The sequence below is a fragment of the Diadema setosum genome, chromosome 19, assembly GCF_964275005.1.
Source record: "Diadema setosum chromosome 19, eeDiaSeto1, whole genome shotgun sequence".
Lineage (NCBI taxonomy): Eukaryota > Metazoa > Echinodermata > Echinoidea > Diadematoida > Diadematidae > Diadema > Diadema setosum.
The window spans coordinates 12,963,544-12,979,781 of NC_092703.1; the positions used below are offsets into that span (position 1 = coordinate 12,963,544).

The 16,238-nt window shown below is 38.5% G+C and overlaps 1 protein-coding gene across 1 annotated transcript; it reads right to left on the reverse strand.

The window, feature by feature from the left end:
* Window positions 1-5,427: 5,427 nt before the first annotated feature.
* Window positions 5,428-15,600, reverse strand: LOC140243131 (ribosome production factor 2 homolog). Its single transcript, XM_072322860.1, has 8 exons — window positions 15,486-15,600; window positions 11,812-11,982; window positions 11,017-11,138; window positions 9,967-10,043; window positions 9,466-9,565; window positions 8,644-8,746; window positions 7,671-7,815; window positions 5,428-7,155 (listed from the first exon to the last, which is right to left on the reverse strand). The coding sequence occupies exons 1-8, from the start codon at window positions 15,497-15,499 to the stop codon at window positions 6,940-6,942; spliced, it is 948 nt and encodes a 315-aa protein (XP_072178961.1). The 5' UTR covers window positions 15,500-15,600; the 3' UTR covers window positions 5,428-6,939.
* Window positions 15,601-16,238: the final 638 nt, after the last annotated feature.

Sequence of the window (16,238 nt, forward strand, 5' to 3'; positions counted from 1 at the left end):
GCCCCTGGGTAGAAAGACACTTTTTTCTACAAAAAGGCTGAGATTGAAAGAAACCTGTGAGTGACTTTGGAGATAAATGGTGCAGACTTTTGTACCCTGGGGTGTACCAAATAGAAAGCTGCCATTTTGTTGATTTATTTTTTCTTCAGTGTGGTACCTTGGGTTATGAAACAAAAATAGGTCAACATACTTTGTAGTGCTTTAGGGAAGAAAGATTTGTTGCAACAATGAGCTTAGCAGTGCAGCAGCCTCATTAACATCAGCGCTCATAACACACACACACTACACCAGTGATCTCGGTGTCACACACACATACAGCAGCACCACACTATGCGTTACCATATGGGATAAGTTTGCAGATTAAAATTACCAGGTATCTAATTCTGAAGTTCTGTTCAAAATTTTAGTACTAGTAACTCAAAAAAAAAAACTGTTTTAAAAACATTTTACCCATTGTAAATTGTGGTAAATGTCACAACATGGGTGGACTGGGCATTGGAATCATTATTGCCGACTGCTAAAATCTGACTGCCTCGATGGCAGTGTGTTTAGCTCTAAATCTTTAATGCTGTAAAAGTGCTGGAAAGTGGGACGGTCTAGTTAGATGCAGTGAGCTTTGCTATCAGTGCCCTCGCAGTGCCCTAGTAGTGGAGGAATTTGAAGTTTGAATGCAAAAGCAATGTAGAGATTGAAACAAACATTTGAATTTGAATGGGGGTGGGGTGGGAACTGCGGCAGATGGGGGAGTGTCAAGGTTAATGGTATTATTATCCCCCCCCCCCCCCCCATGGCCTGCAGCTCCCCAATCCCCAGTTCTGCAGCTCCTGCCACTGAAAATTCAAAGGCAACTTTTCATGTGAGAACTTCCGTTACAACTTAATTTAATGCATATTACAATACAGTGAAACCCCGTTATAACGAGGTCCGTGGGACCGGCGATATTACCTCGTTATAACCGGTACCTCGTTATAACCGTACGCATCAAAAACAAAGAAAAACATAAGCACGACGTCATAATATAACCATCAATGAAAGTTAAGAACATGCTTTGCGTTGTTATTTCACAATTATGGATCATTATTATTGAGAGAATAAAGGGAAATTATTTGTGAATTAGGCGAAAAAGTCGGGGCTGAAATGGGTTAATTCTGTATTTTTCTTCCGAAAATCTCTTCGCATAATAGTTGCACATTATGCTCTTGAGAAGTATAGGCCTATATTATATAAAAATCAGATTGTATAAAATGCGTTTGTTAAGTTTTTCTAAACACCAGCGCAAATAGAGTAACATGCATGCGTTGTTTACCGTAACTTGCGAGGTATTTTTACGCTGTTGGTGTCCAGCGGGAATGCGATGATTTCGTGAATCATTTCGGCTGTAATCTTATACAATGTACGATCGTTGCGACCGAAAGGATTAAAAATGCGTTGTTTATTTTCTTCCGGAAATCTCTTCGCGTTTTGTACATCCGTTCTTGAAAAATATGCGACAGGATTGAATTTAGAAGGTTGTGATCCTTTTTAAGCAAATCTGTACCTCGTAGACCATTCTGAAAGAAAGAAAAATCTTCATTGTGAAATGCGTTGTTAAAATTGTGATAATGAACAAACCCAAATCTATTCAAATTATCTCATGCGTTTGTTTCTTTTTCTGAACACCGATTAAGTAGCTTAGCATGCGTTATTCAACTATTTTAACGCTACAGTGAACCGGCGAGATCGCGATGATTTCAGAGTAACGTACATGCGTCGTTTACCGTAACTTGCGAGGTATTTTTACGCTGTTGGTGCCCAGCGGGAATGCGATGATTTCATGAATCATTTCGGCTGTAATTTTATACAATGTATGATCGTTGCGACTGAAAGGATTAAAAATGCGTTGTTTATTTTCTTCCGGAAATCTCTTCGCGTCTTGTACATCCCGTTCTTGAAAAATATGCGACAGGATTGAATTTAGAAGGTTGTGATCCTTTTTACGCAGATCTGTACCTCGTAGACCATTCTGAAAGAAAGAAAAATCTTCATTGTGAAATGCGTTGTTAAAATTGTGATAATAAACAAACCCAAATCTATTCAAATTGTTATCCCATGCGTTTGTTTCTTTTAATGAACACCGATTAAGTAGCTTAACATGCGTTATTCAACCATTTTTACGATACTGTCACCCGGCGAGATCGCGATGATTTCAAAGTAACATACATGCGTCGTTTATTGTAAATTGCGAGGTATTTTTACGCTGTTGGTGCCCAGCGAGAATGCGATAATTTCATGAATCATTTCGGCTGTAATTTTATGCAATTAATTATCGTTGCACCCGAAGGGATTCAGATGCATTCTTTTTTTATCTTCCGAAAATCTCTTCGCGTTTTGTACATCCGTTCTTAAAAAAATAAGCGACAGGATTGCGTTATTCAACTATTTTACGCTACTGTCACCCGGCGAGATCGCGATTTCATTAATTATTTCGGCTATAATCATACACTCATATTTGCTAACCAGCAAAAGAACTGGAAATCGGGAATACAAACGGAAAGGATATAATGATGAGTTGCACACGCATTCCAATTTCCATTTTTTTTTTTTTTTTTTTTTTGCCGCGAGTGTCGCTACATGAAAAGTTTTTGAGTGCGTTATCTTTTTTTCCCTCGTTGCGCTGTGGTTTGACCTATAACATCACGCACCCGAATCAAATAATTATGTTTAATAATTTAGTAGGAACATCGGAAGGTATTATTGTGTCTTATCGCGTGGATTAGAAGAAAACATGGAAGGAACCGTTCTCTGCAAAACGGGAAAAGACATGATGGATAGCGTGAATTCGGTTTTCAATGTTTCGTTTGTCGCGTGTTTGAAAGCGGCAAGTCAAGAAATGGAACCTCGTTATATCCGATCAAATTTCTTATGTTTTTCTTTCTCATGATGCACCGAAATTGTCCTCGTTATAACCGGAAACTCGTTGTAACCGAACTCGTTATAACCGATTCGTTCTGCCATAGGTTTACACGCAAAGGAAAACGGGACCGACGCGATCACCTCGTTATAAGCGGTTCCTCGTTATAACCGAACTCGTTATAACGGGGTTTCACTGTATTGTGTTCTATATAAATGAGCATGCATTGTGCTGCTACTTCCGTTACAACTCGATTTAATGCATACTACAATATTGTGTTCTACATAAATGAGCATGCATTGCGCTGCTGAAAGACTACAGAGACAAAAATTACAACTTTGTACAGTGAAACCCCGTTATAACGAGTTCGGTTATAACGAGGAACCGCTTATAACGAGGTGATCGCGTCGGTCCCGTTTTCCTTTGCGTGTAAACCTATGGCAAAACGAATCGGTTATAACGAGTTCGGTTATAACGAGATTCCGGTTATAACGAGGACATTTTCGGCGCATCATGATAAAGAAAAACATAAGAGATTTGATCGGATATAACGAGGTACCATTTCTTGACTTGCCGCTTTTCAAACACGAGACAAATGAAACATTGAAAATCGAATGCACGCTATCCATGCCTTTTTCCCGTTTTGCAGAGAATGGTTCCTTCCATGTTTTCTTTTAAACCACGCAAAAAAACCAAACCACACATTAATACCATTCGATGTTCCTACTAAATCATTAAACATAATCACTCGATTTTCTTTTTCGCGAGATCACACGCGTGAGTAATGTTATAGGTCAGACCACAGCGCAACGAGGGAAAAAATATAACGCACTCAAAAACTTTTCATGTAGCGACACTCGTGGCAAATATGGAAATTGGAATGCGTGTGCAACTCAACATTATATCCTTTCCATTTGTAGTCCAGACTTCCAGCTCTTTTGCTGATTAGCAAATACGAGTGTATGATTATAGCATTTTATAGCCGAAATAATTAATGAAATCGCGATCTCGCCTGGTGACAGTAGCGTAAAAATAGTTGAATAACGCAATCCTGTCGCAATTTTTTAAAGAACGGATGTATACAATGCGAAGGGATTTTCGGCAGATGATAAAGAACGCATCTTTAATCCTTTCGGGCGCAACGATAATACATTGTATGAGATTACAGCCGAAATGATTCATGAAATCATCGCATTCCCGCTGGGCACCAACAGCGTAAAATAACCTCGCAAGTTACGGTAAACGACGCACGAATGTTACTCTGAAATCATCGCGATCTCGCCAGATGACAGTAGCGTAAAAATAGTTGAATAACCCATGTTTAGCTACTTCATCGGTGTTCAGAAGAAACAAACGTATTTAACAATTTGAATAGATCTGGGTTTGTTCATTATCACAATTTTAACAATGCATTTCACAATGAAGATTTTTCTTTCTTTCAAAATGGTCTACGAGTAACAGATTTGCGTAAAAAGGGTCACAACCTTCTAAATTCAATCCTGTCGCTTATTTTTCAAGCACGGATGTACAAAACGCGAAGAGATTTTCGGAAGAAAATGAACAACGCATCTTTAATCCCTTCGGGTGCAACGAACATACATTATATAAGATTACAGCCGAAATGATTCATGAAATCATCGCATTCCCGCTGGGCACCAACAGCGTAAAAATACCCCGCAAGTTACGCTAAACGACGCACGAATGTTACTCTGAAATCATCGCGATCTCGACGGTTGACATTAGCGTAAAAATAGTTGAATAACGCATGTTAAGCTACTTAGTCGGTGTTCAGAAAAAGAAACAAACGCATTTAACAATTTGAATAGATCTGGGTTTGTTCATTATCACAATTTTAATAACGCATTTCACAATGAAGATTTTCTTTCTTTCAGAATGGTCTATGAGGAACAGATCTGCGTAAAAAGGATCACAACGTTCTAAATTCAATCCTGTCGCTTATTTTTCAAGAACGGATGTACAAAACGCGAAGAGATTTTCGGAAGAAAATAAGCAACGCATTTTAATCCTTTCGGGCGCAACGATCATACATTGTATAAGAATACAGCCGAAATGATTCATGAAATTATCGCATTCCCGCTTGACACCAACAGCGTAAAAATACCTCGCAAGTTACGGTAAACAACGCATTTTATACAATGTGATTTTAATATAATATAGGCCTATACTTCTCAAGAACATATTGTGCACTATTATGCGAAGAGATTTTCGGAAGAAAAATAACGAATTAACCTATTTCAACCCCGACTTTTTCGCCTAATTCACAAATAATTTCCCTTTATTCTCTCGATAATAATGATCCATAATTGTGTAATAACAACGCAAAGGATGTTCTTAACTTTCATTGTTGGGTATATTATGACGTCGTGCTTATGTTTTTCTTTGTTTTTGATGCGTACGGTTATAACGAGGTACCGGTTATAACGAGGTAATATCGCCGGTCCCACGGACCTCGTTATAACGGGGTTTCACTGTACACACGTGGTCCTGGTACAAATTGGATGACATTTAATTGTGTGTCGTGTTCAGTCCATGAGGGATGTTTTTTTTTACTTCAAATCATATACAGTACATGCCTCAGAGTAAGCACACAAACTTTTACTTCATATAATATATGATCTTTCTGGCAACCAAACTTTCCCCTTCATCCTATATTCTGCTTTCAGTAAATATAGAGGACAATCGATACAGAAAAGTCATAGACTCCATCTACAGCTGAACCCTGTTAAAATGAGATAGTTGGAAACGCAAGAATATTCTCATTATAGCCAAATCTCATTAACACAGACAAAGCAAGAAAACGAAACTACAATTTCACAGGTAAAATTCTTTCATGCTAACAAAAAGTTGTATCTGTATTCATTATAACGAAGTTCACCTGTATAACAAAGGGGTACTTTCTTTCAAACCGCGATATAACAAAATGCGGATATACTAAGGATTTAACTCAATGATTTTGTTACGACAAGAGCCCCTATAAAAACCACTCCTCGGGGTTATTTTTCCTCGTTCACACCAAAACAGAACAAAGGCTTCTTTCGCAGCTGCTTGTGTCTATTGACTACTTGCTTTCAGAGTGCCATTCTTTGCTTCTCACCATTGCAGGAACTGAAACACATATTTTGTAAACCAATGTTGGGAAGGCACTGGTAAGCCCACAGAGTCTTTACTCCAATACTCAAGTGGACATTTAACCAAACTGTGAGTGGCTACAGTATTTCTAGGTCTGCATATACCTGTACATGTACTGCCATGTCTCCCTGGACCGAGGGTGTCTAAAATAGTGGGGCAGATATGTAGCAAAAATTGGTTGAGATGCTCACATCCGGCGGAAAGTATGAAACTTCGCATATAGGGGTATTTTGCGCCGCTGATTTCAGAAATTGTCGGATCCAAGAGATCTGACCATGGGGTCAGCCGCCATTTAGAAATCAAATATGGCTGCCGTCACATATCTGCCCCACTAAATTAATCATTGAAGCATATTCGAAGTCCTCTATATATTGATGCAGTCATTACTTTTCAGGGAGATATCAAAGTTATAACACACAGAATGTGTAGTCCCATGTGTCCACATATATGTATGTCTCTGTCATTACCATCGAGATATGGCTTCTAAGAGTACAGTCTTGGTCACATCAACCAGATTTTTAAAAGCAGTCCTATGCATTACAGTGCTAAATATGGGAACTGCAGCAAAGAGAGACTGATTTAGCTGTAAATAAAGCTTTGGAAGAAGGATAAAACAGCCAGAAAATATTTCTAACAAACACCGTGGCACATGTTCTACGTTACGCCCAGTTTGTCGATAAGAGACAGTACGATCTGCAAAGTTCTAGGAAGGCAGGTGGCTGTGTCCGTCAAACAACAAACTTTGCCTGCCAGCAATGCCACAAAAATCTTTATATTTGACTGCGAGTCCACCGCACAATTCACGCTTCAGCCAGAACATCCTGTCCTCTTTTCTTGGCACAATGCGCAAAATTGTACATCCACAGCATGATTGTTCTCTAAGCACATGCTTGCCAGGTTCAGTCCGATTTGGCAGTTCGCACCCTCTTTCCACCGGCTCCCTCCTCTCCCGCTGCACCTCCGCCCCCTTCTGTCGTCTGGCTCTCCTCCCCTTTCCTCCGCTTCAGCGCCTTCATCTTTCTGATCTGCAGCTTGCCCAAGTCCTGTTTCTCCATGTGCACTCGTCCGTGCATGGTCTTGAAAACGTCTTGGCTGATGTTCTTCTTCTTCTTGGGCTGAAAAAAATAGTTTTGGCAAAGAAGACCCAAAGCATATCTAAATACAAGATATTGTATATGCCATATATTTAGCGTGGGTTTTTTTTTTTTTTTTTTTTTTTGGGGGGGGGGGTTTGCATATCCTGATTTTGTGAAAATTTTGCCAGTTCACGATCCTGGAGTAGAGCTATGAATTTTTCAATGGATATTTGATGATGGCATGATCATGGATGTCAACATTGTAAACAACACTGCAGTATTCTGAGGGTTGAAAAGGCATGTTTTTGTTGCAAAAACAATATTTTTACATTTCTTCAAATAGACGTGTAATGATACAATTTGGGAGGGGAAAAACAATATTTTCCATGAAACCTGGAGTATTCTTGGCAAAATGCAATACAACAATACTGCAAAAACAAGTAACAGTTAGTATTTCTGCATGACTTGGCATCTACAGTTGACTACCTTTTAGCACAAGATGCATAAAAATTAATGGTAATCATATCAAATATATAAGAGAGAACCAGATGTACCTTGAGGGCTTTGGGCTTCTTGCATGCCCTCTTGAAGAGGTCATGTGTGGCAAGTCGGGTCCTCCTCTTGACCAGATCCAGCGACGGACCAATTTCCGCCAGCTCCACCCTCGGCGTTCTCGTTCCGGACTTCTTCAAGAGGACTCTGATGACAGCAATAAAGACAGGAGTGACTCATAGCAACAATTTTTAAAAGTGAATTCTCAGCAACTGATTTATTTTTTTGTAGTTTCCAAGAGTTACAGATACAAAAATCCTTTTCTACTCTGGTTTTCTTGAAATGTGGTTTGACACTTATTCCACACAAAGTCAGACAGGTAGATTTTCGTTTTTGTTCCATGCTCTACAAATCAATTAATTGACTGAAATTGAGAACATGCCATATCAGTTTATAAATACCTCATTACCTAAGTGATATCAAGCATAATTTGTTCTGTTTTTCCTGTATTTGTACATTCCTGCATACTTAATTATTGCAAATGAGTGTATGGAGATGATACCAAAAGGTAAGTACAGCAAGAAAAAAAAAAGTGATGTCTCTTCCTCTGTTGCCCCATGCACAATAGCCATATTCACACAAAGGAGTTACTGGATTTGTATCGTGATGCAAACATTTTTTTTTTTAATCGACTATATTTTTGACTGTCATTCAGCTGCAAATATAAGTGCTCTGAATCTCTGAACTGCACAAGCCTAAATGACAACCATGAGTGTGATCCTGGGCAGATCTTGTATGGCCGGTTAAAAAAATATAGATGGCTTCTTGCGTGCCGTTCATGCATGCCACATAGGGCAATTTATTGCAAGAGTTTAAGAAAACATATAAAGCTTGACCCATTTTGCATCAAAATGTGTTTCACATTAGCTAACAAACTTGTCCACACACAGGAATAAATAATATTTGCATCACGTTGCACAAATTTCTTTCCAAAACAAATAACTTTGGGTGCCTGGCAATGGAAAAGTAACTCACTTGTAGCTGCGGATCAGAATTTTGCCATCAATTGCTGTGAAGCTGAGAACATGTTCCAAACCAGCCAGCCGCACCGCCTCCACAACGGGGCCCCGGAAGAAATCTGAATCAGAATGACAATAATCACACAAATGTTTGCTATTACTTATCATCTGTCCACCCCCCTACCCCCTCGTCCCATAAAAAGTGCGCTAAATGATGAAAAATGATAGCTGCCCTTCTTTGAGCAATTCATCCACAGATCCCCAATATTTCATCCGCAGATGTTTGCTTGCTGTATAAAGAATGTTACATACAAGGTATATCACAGTTTGGTTTCTGACATAGCTTCTACAATGCTGTTTATGACCAACAAAAAAAAAAGAAAAAAATCATAAATGTCACATTTTATAATAATACTTGATACAAAAGTATCCACTGATGGCACTGAAACTTCCAAAAAAAAAAATCATTTTTTTTAAATTGATTGTCAAATTTTCCTTAAACTTTAACTGATGCATTCTTCTAATATTGCTGTGTTCACTCAATCCACATTTTATATTTTGGTTTCTGTTTCCTTGAACTATTTTAGACATTACAACAACCACATGCATTAAAATGTAATGAAGGAGAGTGAAGAAATAACATCAACAGTGCCAGGAATGCAACTGCACAATCAATTGCTGTAAATATTAATTCATTTGCTCTTTCACAGCCAAATCTGATTTGCAAGAATGCACAATATCAAGTTCATGATCTTCTTTTCTGCATGTTTACAAATTTATTCAAAAGGAAAGGGGAAATATACTATTCATTATTACATAATTCATCAGTACTACATACCTATTAGCAGGCTCTTGACTCTTTGTAAGTCAGGATCATTTTCAAACGCTTCTCCTGTAAATATCAAGCACGGCTTAGTCCCTGTTGTGCATTTTGGTGTCTGGAAAACAAGAAAAAGGAGAAAGATCTGGTATTTATAAACAGTTTGCTTGGCTCCATGTGGAACCCCCGGATATGTATATATAAATATAGATCATTTCAAGAAGTTTATAACAAAGCAGACAGTTGGAACATCTGACACATTAATGAACTCAATCGCCTGACTCACTTCTATTACATATTTCTTGAAAGCCTTTTCTTCACATAAAGCTACACATGTATTACAAATATAATTTGCAAAAGAAGAGATAACATGCAGTGCGGCAATCTATAAATTACAAAGTTTGAAAAGAAAAACTACTTTTGTGACATTACAATTACATGAACAATAATACAGCCTATTAAGTTCAATAAAACAACAAAACCTTGGACACAGTGCAAATGCAGGATGCATACACTCACCTTGAATTCATGCATCGATTTGAAGTTATCTACTCCAAACTCCACCATATCCAACGTATGGTAGTCAAACATGCGACCTGAAAGTGAGGATGTGAGAGAATGGGAGAGTGTCAGTTTTGAGGCAAACCATATTTTCATAACATTCTGCATTAAAATAAGAAGACATACATGCAAATAGGGCTGATAACAAAAAAATAACTTAATCACAATTTCTTAGGTGCAGACAAGCAAAAACAACATTTTTGATCACATGTATATGCTGGGAATAATTTTCCTGGTATCGCATAGCAATTTGCTATGCATTTTTTATATTACTGCTATACAAAATATCATTTGTGTAGCAATTTTTCTGTAGAAGTGTACACAATTCCACTTGAAATGTTGATCACTCAGCTGAATTTGCAAATCAATTTCGAGGGGGTAAAATAATTCCCCGATATGACTGTTAAACCTACCAACTCACTCATGGGTAAATATCTAAAAAAAAGAATGTATAGTGTAAGTGTGATTGGTTGGTCTTTGCTAGTAATGAGCTTTGACATATTCAACTTGTTTTGTTATGACAAGGAAATTCTTTGTACTGATAGTATGACAAATAAGGCAGAGTGCCAGGTGCTTGTTTGTTCCTATGTTTCTAAACTGTAAATTGCCTTTGGAACCCATAACCCAGTCGGGGTTATGAATACACAAACAACAGCCGGGGGAAGCAGTATGCTCCTTATAAACAGCAAAATTCACTACACCACAGCAATGTACACAAGCAAAATCTACTTAAGCATGTTTATGTCATGCACCTACATCATGTGTACACAATATCGGTTTGCTGAGTGTTCTGCAAAAGAACTTTCCTGGCATTTCAATGTTCATGGCAATAGGAAACCAAATTCAGTGATCACTGCAAGAAATGCTCTCTTAACTCCAGATGACATGGCACCTTTCAGAGTCATATTAATTTTGTTATTACTCGTAGTGTATCATGGTCACATTGCTTTGAAATCACTGCTTTCACATTACCCATTTTTACATCTATTTCTTCCATCAAGCATTTACCTAGGACAAGGTTATTTGGTCTCTTCTTGGAGTGAGATCCGAACGCAAACAGTGAAGCATCATTCTTCTGGGCCATAAATTCCAGTGATGTTTGGTCATCAAATGGGCGCATGATGTTTTTTCTGTGAAGATACAATACCAAGAAAGACAAATTTGCAGTGCTCACCACTTTAACTTCATTTACAGAATAACCCTGACACATCAGAGACTGACATTAACTGCCAAAGGAAGTACCATGTACCACAAACTCTAGAATCAGAAAATTTTATGAATTTCATTTAGATCGCCAGGTGAACCCACATGTTGCAATTGCCTTGTATCAAGGCTTTTCAAAGGTTGTCTTTTATGTCATTTCTCAACATTAGATCTGTGATTGTTTAGTATCAATGCCCAAAACATGGCATTTTGACACAATCTGGGTAGAATTTGGAGGATATGAGATGGGTTTGCCAGCAAGGGCTGTACCTGTTCTCATGAAAAAATAAATACAAAATAAAGAAAAGAAATCAATTTCATAGTATAACTGGCAACAAACTCAAACTCTATCACCTTGCAACAAACAACGGCTCTCCCAGACCTATTTAAAGTGAAAGCTATTCCTGACTAACACAAAATTGGAAACATTCACACTTCTAACTTGTCCTGCTCAGCCAATCAAAGATGTGGACTTTACTTGACTATGAAATGATGAATGAGAGAAGATCCCTTAATGTTATTTTTTCATGATTTTCACATAGATTCTAGATCCATGCAGCACCAATACTTTGCCACAAGGTTACAGTAGTGTCTACACACCTCCTGAATATCTGGCTGTGAGGCTTCCTCAGCATGTGGAGCTCGGTGAGGACAGCGGTAATCCTCTCGCTGGTGTGTCCGCCCCGGATGAAGAGCGACGTCTTGTTGTTCTCGATCAGCTTCGGCTCCCGCTTCTCAAGCGCCCTCTTCACGCGCTGATTCTTTGGCTTTCTGATATTTCAAAGGACAAAAAACAAAAACAAAAACCAAACATTCAAAGGTATAAAAATGAACAACCGCAACAATTATTTATTTATTCAGTGCTGCGAAAATATAATTAACTTGAATTTCAAACAGGTTATCCATTTCTAATATACAGTAGCACTAGATAATTAATGATATTGCAAAACACATATCTTTACTGCCAAGAAGGCTAAACAGCAGGATTTTTTAAACACATTTACAAATATCATGAATATCAAACTATTGCACAATAACAATTACAATTATTACAAACAGTAATTGTGTCATATCAATTCTTAAAGACCTTTAAACGATTTCAGAAATACTGTAATCTTAGCTTCAAAACCTGACCTTTGACCCCATACTTCAAAGGAGAAGCATTGTCATTCAATACATGTACATACAAATGTACAGTGGTCAAATAATCAGGAGGGGCCCGAGACAATTTTTCTCCCGTTAATCTCACCCTAAATATTTCATAACCTAAACACACTTGCATTTGAGTCTCCAACAAAGTCGGGTAAAAGACACTTTTACGCATTAAGGAATGACCTCGATCACTTGAACAGAAGCCCTGCTGCATGTGCTGAACTCAATCAGTCAATAGTCAATTTTTAGATGTTCAGGTTGCACACAGCAGTGTTGCAAAGTCATTCCAAAATTTTTAGAAAGCGTTAATATTAATGGTATATTCAACTTTTATCTGACTATGGAAACTCAAATGCAAGTAGTTTAGCTTGTGAATGTACATGGTTAAAAATCATAATACAAGACAGTGCACTAGTGACTTATGCTGTACTGTGGCTTTGAATAAAAAATTGTAATATATCAAATAGTAAGGAGGGTCTCCCTTATCACATCTCTCAGAAAATCCAGAGGAGAAACTATTTCTTTTTTACCGGTACTTGGCCTAAAATATCAGAGATAAAACTGTCAGAGGTTTTGAAGTCAGAGGAAAAATGTCAGCGTTGAAAATGTCAGTCAGCTGTTGATGTCAAAGGTACATTGTACAACACAAAATGGTAAAAATATTATTTACGTATAGAAAAATCCATTTAGTTTATTTATGTAATTACTCAGATATTTATTTTCATATTTATCATTATATCCCTTACATAAAGCCAATACAGAAACTTGGACTTAAACTGCCCATTAAAGGATAAGAATGATGAGAAGCACCACACAAATAGTAGTAAAGTATCACACCTCAAATATTCGGTTTAAGCTTTTCTGCAATATTTTTTTAACCAAAATGATACATACATAAATTATATCTGCAGCAACATATGTTAAATATATCAAATTTCTTTAATCTCAATTTTTATTTTGAGCATTTCACGAAATCCCAAAATATATCACCCTAAAATCCCCCAGAGTACAGTCACCACGATGAGAATTTAGGCGGGCGATATGCACATTCAAGGCTGCTGAAAAATGCACTGTGCCAGCCCACACCCCTTTAGTGCAAAATTGCAACGGGGACGTTGCAGCACCCGTTGGTGACCGAATTCTGGCAAGTCGGCAATTGCATTTACCCCCTGTACATTTAGTCACTGCATCAGCACGTACAGGTGGTATGGAGATTTAGTTTTTCTTTTGCATTTTTGCGGATACCATAGTCCATGACACTCTGAGCTGGCGATAAGCAAAATATCTCGCAAGAGAATGGTATATAATTTCTCGATTTTTATTGCTTTTTCAGCGACCCATACTCTTAACAGTTAACACTACGTTAAATTTGTGCGCGCGCGCGCTTTGGAAAAGTTGCGCTGATTCTGAATTTGTGATGGTAAAATTGGGGATTTTGGATGGATTTTTGGAGGGGAACAGGGCCTGTGCAGCGCCAGTGGACTTTCCTGTTGTGAACAACAGTGCCTGTTGGTATGTGAAATGTGATTTGAGTGCGTTGCATGTGACTTGTACTTACTTAGAGAGCTAGCTTTTGATAAGTGATAGGTGACCTACAATTTAACAAAGTAATTCCGGTATCAGAAGGTGACCGAATATGAATACTGGTAACCCGACCCTATATTACTAGTACAGGCCTGGCTGAGCTGAGCCTGAAGTTAACATGTTATTTTCTTGTTAGGGTAACATCCCCAGTATTCGGTCACTTAAGCCTTTTTGCAATATTTTTCAAACTAAAATAATACATACATACATCACATCTACAGCAATGTATGTGAAATATATCAAATTTCTTTAATCTCAACTTTCATTTCGTTAAATATCTCACAGAATTGCACAAAATCGCGAAATATTTCACCTTGAAAATTCCCCAGTATACGGTCATCGGCTCCAGTATTCGGTCACGCGATGTGCGCGTTCAAAGTCAATGCGTGTTCAAGGCAGCTGAAAAGCGCGCGCGCGCGCGCGCTACCTGGTTGGCGCAAAATTGCATCGGGGAAGTTGCGGCGACCATTGGTGACCGAATACTGGGGCCTCGGCACTTGCATTCAACCCTTGTACATTGGGACACTGTATCGGCACGTACGGACATTTTGTTTTTCTTTTGCGTTTTTGAGGATACCATTACACTCCAAGCTTGTGATAAGCGAAAAATCCCGCGAGAGAACGGCATATTTCTCGATTTTTAGCGCTTTTTCGGTGACGCGTACTCTTAAAACTGGGCCTTATCCGCGCGCGCTTTTGGAAAGTAGCGCCGATTCTGCACTTTTGACGGTAAAATTTGGGATTTTGGATGGATTTTTAGAGGGGGCTAAGGGAGTTTCCTGTTGTGAATGAGAGTGCAAGTATGTGAATTAGTGTGATTTGCGTGTGTTTTGACAGTTGAACTTACTGGCTGGTGACTAGTGATAAGTGACCGTATACCGGTGCCTGACCGAATACTGGTGCCCTTACCCTACTCATTGTTTAAATGTTAGAACAACAAAAGGCTCAGCCACCTGTCTCACCTTCAAGTGTTTATAAGATTAAAAGTAAATTTACTGCCCAATTCACTCGCTTCGCTCTCTCGCAAATACACAAACAACAAACAAATAATCCTGGAAAGTCCATAATCTAACAAAATGTTATTGTTAAATGTATAAGCCCCGCGCCCGCCGGGTCCCTCATGGCCTCAGCTCATCAGCCTCACTCCCTCCCTGATCCTCGATCCCTCCCCATCCGCATCCAGTCCTCGCTAAAAAAGCTAAAGCTACCTAGACTGGAGTAAAGTTGGACTGGGTTGACTGAACATACTCTAGCTCTACTAGCGCTAATCCCGGGGCGCTAGCCAGAATTAAACACGTAAACTTTACGTTTTGGGGTCGCTGGTGGTGCAGTTATACTAGCGCTAGCCTACTACATCTACAGCAGAGCAGAGAGTATGTGGGACTGTAATTTACTACGTATGAGTATACTGTGTGTGCACATCAACAGCATGCATGCAGCATCAACATCAACACTACAACAATTCATACAAATCGCCAATGTACAAGAATGAAACACACTTATAACACGGTTTTCAAAATGTTAATAAATTTACTGACACTATTCGCTGCATCTTCTCGTCAGTGGCGGGAAATTTCTTTCGGAGTACAGGCCTTCTTTTCGATTGCACCCGCGGAAGCTAAACAAGCACACTACGGTCACTGCACTTCACTTCCCACGTGTTGTGCTGTGCAGTCATATGGGTTGAAAGGTTAGAGCATTTACAATGCTTGCCTCTTCCCAAAGCTGTTTTTGTTTATGATCATATAACTTTAATAAAACAATAACTCTTTTCATAAGTTTACATAATTTTTTATTTTTATTGATTATTTTTAAGTTTGATTAGATGAAATTATTGTTGTTACGTACACGTATGATAATTCTCTTGTCGCTTGAGAGTATTCTCATAATAAAACGACTTTAATTAGGCTAAACATTGTCACATGACATTTTGCGGGTCACGTTATCGCGATCCACTCAAAACATCATGAAAGTACAAACAACCGGATACGACGAGTCGACATTGTCATAATCATAGACGAGGTCTCAGCTTCGCTTGCTTGGACTCGGCGATCCGTGTTATATTGTTTCGTCTATTCACATGATTTTGACCGTAATATCTCTTCTTATCGGCCACAGAAACTTTGGAATCCGTCGGAAGTTTGACGTAAGATTGATTCTGAATTCTTTCATATTGTAACAACAAATAAATATCACTCATTCTAGATGAAATTCCAGCTCTGGGGGGCATTTCATGAAGGAACTTGTCGGATAAAATGTCCGACAAGTCAATTATATCCGACAAGTCTTGA

Bases quoted from the DNA above. Each gene is read 5' to 3' on its own strand.
- LOC140243131 (XM_072322860.1), bottom strand. The intron at 10,044-11,016 runs GTAAATGCTTGA...CCTCACTTTCAG, and splicing joins ACCAAATAACCTTGTCCTAG to GTCGCATGTTTGACTACCAT. The intron at 8,747-9,465 runs GTATGTAGTACT...ATTCTGATTCAG, and splicing joins AGTCAAGAGCCTGCTAATAG to ATTTCTTCCGGGGCCCCGTT.